The sequence below is a fragment of the Octopus bimaculoides genome, chromosome 10 (assembly GCF_001194135.2).
Source record: "Octopus bimaculoides isolate UCB-OBI-ISO-001 chromosome 10, ASM119413v2, whole genome shotgun sequence".
Taxonomy (NCBI): Eukaryota; Metazoa; Mollusca; class Cephalopoda; order Octopoda; family Octopodidae; genus Octopus; species Octopus bimaculoides.
In genome coordinates this window covers 86,730,045-86,736,752 of record NC_068990.1, presented here as the reverse complement: position 1 = coordinate 86,736,752, position 6,708 = coordinate 86,730,045, and the positions used below count along the sequence as shown (strand labels likewise).

At 38.6% G+C, this 6,708-nt stretch overlaps 1 protein-coding gene across 1 annotated transcript in view; it reads left to right on the top strand.

Annotated features, from left to right (window-relative positions):
- LOC106869938 (sodium- and chloride-dependent glycine transporter 1) overlaps positions 1–6,708 on the top strand; it is an 89,950-nt gene that overhangs the window by 66,886 nt on the left and 16,356 nt on the right. The window contains exons 10-11 of the mRNA XM_014915875.1: positions 1,822–1,934; positions 6,310–6,447. Coding sequence (XP_014771361.1) covers positions 1,822–1,934; positions 6,310–6,447 — 251 coding nt within the window. The remainder of the gene's footprint in view (positions 1–1,821; positions 1,935–6,309; positions 6,448–6,708) is intronic.

The window sequence follows — 6,708 nt, the reverse complement described above, 5'->3', positions numbered from 1 at the left end:
ATATATATATATATATATATATATATATATATATATATATATATACAGATTGAGCGAGAGAGAGAAGACGTGTGTTTACGTATATAAGGGTATATATGGAAATGTGTTTGAGTATGTATGTCTCTATGAATGTATGAATGTGTGTATATACAGCTGTACATGTGCATATGTTCGTATGTTCCTATGTACGCATATGTAAAGGTAGATCAGTCCGAACACTAATTCTATGTGTACGTACACTCTTCCACTATATCCGTACATACGTATGCATCTGTACGTGAGCGAGTGTATGTACGTGGGTATATCGAAGAAAAGGTACAGAGAGAGAGCGAGAGAGAGAGAGAGAACAAGAAAGAAATGAATGACATAAAGAAGCAATCGAAGAATAGATCAGATCAACCATAGTAGAGATAAACAATTATAAATGTCATTTAAAACCGAAAGATGTTGGAAACGTTGAAGACCAGCGCTTAGCTCTAATTTCATGACGTGAAACCAATCAGATCAATAGCCTTCAAGATAAGGCGCCAGTCTAACCCAGATAACGTTCCAAAACGATCTGATACATAAATAGATAGTTGAAATGAAGCAATATACAATAAGTCATGTTCACAAACAACGAAATAGTGGTTGTGGGTTGTAATTCTTGCCCCAATTGAAGGTATTATATTTTAAATCCATTTCATCTCTTCACCTCAGCTTGATATAAGAGAACGAAACTCACCAATGTTATTTAGTTACTGACTTCAGTCGTACGGTGTACTTTTATCGAAGTATTTTTATCGATGATCATATCGACCCTAGTAATTATTTTTAAACTACTATTTATGATCATTGATTTCTATTTTTGGAAACGTTTCGTTTCTTTACCGGTTTCGTTGGACAAAGAAACAATTCGTCACCGTTTTCCACAGTTAAATATAATCACAAGTACAGACGTAAACACATATATATACTTGCTATTATTTATTATACCAGAGTAGAGGCGCAATGGCCCAGTGGTTAGGACAGCGGACTCGTGGTCACTGGGTCACGGTTTTGATACCCAGACCGGGCGCTGTGAGTGTTTATTGGGCGAATACATCTAAACCTCCACGAGGCTCTGGCAGTGGGTGGTGGCGAACCCTGGCAGAAACGTTAGCAGGCCGGACGAAATGCTTAGCGGTATTTCGTCTGTCTTTACGTTCTGAGTTCAAATTCTGCCGAGGTCGACTTTGCCTTTCATCCTTTTGGAGTCGATAAATTAAGTACCAGTTACGCACTGGGGTCGAAGTAACCGATTTAATCCGTTTGTCTGTCCTTGTTTGTACCCTCTATGTTTAGCCCCTTGTGGGCAATAAAGAAATAAGAAACGTTAGCATGCCGAGTGAAATGTTTAGCCCCTTGTGGGCAATACAGAAATAGGTATTTCGTCTGTCTTAATGTTCTGAGTTCAAATTCCGCGGAGGTCGACATTACCTTTCATCCTTTTGGGGTCGATAAGTTAAGTACCAGCTACGTACTGGCGTCGATCCAATCGACTGGCTCCCTCCCCAAAAATTTCGGGCCTTATGCTTAGCGTAGAAAAGAATATAGTTGTCTGCACATGGTGGTTTGGTTGGCTAGAAATAGCAGCAAAGTGAAACATTAGGTGTGATACAGGCTAGGTAAAAATTGGAAACACTTGAAATATAAGATAGCTGGAGTCATAGGGTGTGATAGCTGAGGGAGTGATTGGGGCTGGTTTCTGGCCTGTCTTAAAATGAATAAAAAATGTCATGAAAGAATAATTGTACGAGATGTCAGTTAAAAGACAGGTTTGCTTTTTATTTTACCAATTAGGTCCAGGCCTTGTATTTGTCGTGTACCCGGAAGGATTGTCACAAATTGTAGCAGCTCCAGTCTGGTCGGCACTGTTCTTCTTGATGATGCTCTGTCTGGGCTTCAGTACGATGGTAAGCAACATTCTTTCTAATTTTGACAAAATGCCAGAAATTTTGAGGGCAAGTTGATAAATCGATCCTGGTACTTGACGGGTACTTTATTTTCTCGATCTCGAAAGGACGTAAGATAAGGTTGACCTTGGCGGGATTTGAGCTCAGAACGTAAAGAACCGAAAGAAATGCCGCTAATCATTTCCTCCAATGCGCTAACGATTCTAGCAGATCGCCGCCTTACAATGGTGAGTAATATCGGTTTCAGGTTTTGGCACAAGGCCAGCATTTTCTGGGGAGAGGCTAAGTCGATCACATCGGCCCCAGTGCTCAATTGCTACTTATTTCATCGAACCTGAAAGGGTGAAAGGTAAATCCGACACTGGCGGTATTTGAACTCAGAACGTAAAGACGAACGAAATGCCGCTAAGCATTTTACCTGGCGTGCTAACGATTCCGCCACCTCACCGCATTAATGGTAAGTAATATTAAGAAAACGTGTCTATAATGGATTCTATTTTTTCGGCTTCAGTATTAGAAACTTTCTTATTCACATAGATATTCAAGGTGGTTGTCTTAATGGTTAGAGTGTTCGGCTCATGATCATAAAAAGCTGAGCTCAATTCCGCGACCGGGAGACACATTGGGCCCTCGATTAAGGCACTTCATTTCACGACGTTCCAGTCTACTCATGTCCAATGAGTACCAACTGTCAGCTGCTAGTGGCTGTCCTTCCAGATGCCCTGATCGAAATGCTCCCCTACAAAAGGGTCTCTGTGTCTACTGATGATAAGAGAACCCAGTAAAACAATGAGCGAGGCATTGTACATGTCACCAATCCATATTAGATGACAGATGATGGTTGACTGCACTACATTCAGCATGTATCGTGGGTCGTTGACTTCTTCCAGCCATCGACTAGATATTCCCTTAACGATTTCAGCACTTTCGAACATTATTGAGCGTCCAGCACAGTTGAACATCATTGAAACCACCAGGAAATGCCCGGGTATTTTCGGCTCACAGTTTGGCAAGGTTGTCTTTCAGTGGCTTTGATGCAGCCAAGCAATTAAAAATCAGGAGCAGTTACAGCCACGGATATTTATATTTACAGTATAAGAAAGAAACAGAGATAAAGAGAGAGAGAGCGGTAGAGAGGAAGAAGAAGAAGAAGAAGAAGAAGAAGAAGAAGAAGAAGAAGAAGAAGAAGAAGAAGAAGAAGAAGAAGAAGAAGAAGAAGAAGAAGAAGAAGAAGAAGAAGAATAAGAAGAAGAAGAAGAAGAAGAAGAAGAAGAAGAAGAAGAAGAAGAAGACAATAGGCGAAAATATCTGACAATGAATGATGTAGCGTTCATGAATTTCTCAAGCGTACGCTGGTGCTGGGCCTAACTCAGATCAGTGCTGATCGAACAGACATTTTCAGTCAATTTTTCTGCTGACGTTCCATTTTTTCTCTTTTAATTTATATATTATGTTTATATTTTTATCTTTTCACAATAATAATTTGTTTATTCATCACAAAGTAAATTTGGAGTCGCAAATGGCTGAATCAATAGAATGATGGACAGCAGCAGCAGCAACAGCAGCAGTAGTTACATTGCTGGAAGTAGATATGTATTATCGTTATCATAACGTTTACCACCATCTACTCCCAGTATCACTACTACTACTACTACTACTACTACTACCCGCAAACATATCCGGACTATTACCTCCACCACCACCACCACCACCAACAACAACAACATCAATAACAATAATAACACCACTACCAACAGAGACAGCAACACCACCACAAACACCAACACTACTATCTTCATCATCATCATCATCATCATCATCATCATCATCCTCCTCATCATCATCATCATCAACGTCTTTATCGTCATCGTTATCTTCACCTTCCTGCTCCATCGTCATCATACATCTACCTCCCCTCCACCTTCACCCTCCTGTCCCCCTCCTCCTCATCATCACCGTTTCCCTCTTTTTCTTCTTTCTCTTCCTCCTCACCAACATCCTTCTCTTCTTCTCCTCTTCTTTCTCTTCCTCCTCTTTATCATCATCATCATCAACATCACTTCATCATCATCATCATCGTCGTCGTCGTCTTCATCCTCCTCCTCCTCAACCATCTCTTCCTACTCCTCAACAACAACAATATTATTCCTATCACTACCCTATTTATTCACAATATTTAGCATTTCATCATCTCCATTATCATCAGCAGCAACAACATCAGCATCATCATCAACATCATCACCATGGCTACGTAGAATCGCCACTATTTATTACCACTGGCATATATTCACTTCATTCGCATCACATCCAACTCTATCGCTTTCATCTATTTTTTTTTTTACCCAAAAGCCATCATCATCATAATTCTACCCCAAATCCTACAAGCATCATCATCATCATAATTCATCATCATCATCATTGCGATCACCATCATGGTCATCACCATCAAAATCATCAACTTCATCATCATTATCATCATCATCATCATCGTCATCATCATCATCATCATCAGCATCATCATCATCATCATCATCATCATTGTCGTCGTCGTCGTTGTCGCAGTCGTCATGACCATCGTATTCATCATCACCATCATCATCGCGTGTACGTAATATAGTTCTGACATTCATGTTCGCTTTTCTTTTTACTTCTTTCTTTTCCCCCCACCCCCACCCCCCACCGACCAATGTCAAGAGTTCAAAAAAGGTCATCCTGTTGCCAAAAACACCGACACCGAGTTGGATCACAATCAAGATCAATGCAGTAATGTAGCGTTGCTTTTGATGATTAATTTTAATGCATTCTAACAAATAGATACTCGAACATATATATATATATATATATATATATGCATATACACATCTAATTACATATAGAAACGCACATTCACGCACACACACACACATACATAAGCATGTATGTATGCGGATTGCTATGTATCCATACTCGCTAAATCAAACATATTTCGATAGTTGTAAAAGATACATCAATACAGATAGAACTTTGTTTGTGCATATTAAGTGTGCAGTGTGTGTGTGTGTGTGTGTGTGTGTGTGTGTATATATATATATATATGTATATATATATATATATATATGTATATATATATATATATATATATATATATATATATATATATATATGAAATAGTGTACATTTAAACACAAGAGAGAACTGCTTTCAACAGGCAGTTTTTACACGCTAGAGGAAGTAGTCAAAACGACCAAAACCACATTTAAGTGCAGTCTTCAAAAGGAATGAAAAATAAAAGCGCAGTTTTAGTCTCTGTATGTTAGTGTTATGGTGCGGTCACTGATGAGAAATTCGCCTAGCAAATTATTTTATTTTCCTGAAAAATTTTGAAACCTATGTCTCACCGTATTAAAATAACAAGGTAATAGAGAAGAAATGAGCTGCGCACGGACGAGGAAATTAAAGAGATTGACAAAGATTAATGGTACAAGTATCTTGGTAAACTTGAAGACTTGAAATCTAAATTGAACGGTGTAAATACTATCTCCATTACCAATTCTAGGGCCGTAATGGAGTTGGTATAGTCAAATGGACGAAAGATGACTTAAAGATCTTGAGGAAGAAGACCAGAAAATTATAAACGATATATAAGATATTTCATCTCCAAGATTTTGATCGTCTCTTCTTGAAGAAGAGTAAAGGAGGATCAGGGTTATTAAGTGTTAAGGACTGTGTGAATATGGAGGTTGCCAATCTCAAACGGTATATCCGCGAAAGCAATGAAAAGTTGATTAAGTTGGTAAAATCGGAAAATTATGTTTAATGATGAGAAGAAAGACGTACAACACTTGCATGGCAAATTCTTTGTAGCTAGAAACCAGATTTGTGGAGATAAAATCTAGAACTGGCTGCAGAAAATTAACCTTAAGAGAGAGAATGAATTATGACTGCACAGGAGCAAACTTCTGAAAAGTCATAGACAAAGTAAGTATTGACCGGAAGTGTTAGATATGCAGTGAAAGAGGAGAAATGATTGCACACAGTCTGAGAATGCCCTAAACTATAACAGCAAGAATATATTATGGCGATATTAGATGATAGCGAACACCGTGCATTTGGGAAAACTATAAGAAGTACAAATTGCCTTCTTTCGAAAAGTGGTATGTCCTGTGGACAAGAGATTCGAGAATGAAAATGCAAAGATCCTGTTGGATTGTGTGTTGCAGACAGCAATCGGTTTTGACAGAATTCTTATCTAAAAAAAAATTATCTGATGCACGTTTTTTATGAATGAAAAATTTGAAGCGACTCATCGTTACCTATAACTATCAATGTATTTATATGTTTTTAGATTTATTTCCTGGATTGTCATGCATTTGTATATTGCTTTTCATTTGACTAGTTTTCAGGATCAGAGATGATATTTACAGCTATAATCGATGACTATGCTGATCACCTACGTAAGAAGAAAGCCAGTATCCTCTTCCGTCTTTTCATGTGTAGCATGTTCTTTCTGATCGGGCTCTGTATGTTGACAAACGTAAGTAATATCAAGCAATTTTTCCTATTCTCGTTGAATGTATATGTATGCATATATTCACGTATGCATGCATATGTGAAGTATGTTTAGATGCAGGAGTGGCTGTGTGGTAAGTAGCTTGCTAACCAAGCACAGCGTCCCCGGTTCAGACCCGCTTCGTGGCACCTTGGGCAAGAGTCATCTATTATAGCTTCGAGCCGATCGAAGCCTTGTGAGTGGATTTGGTAGACGAAGACTGAAAGAAGCCCGTCGTATATATAT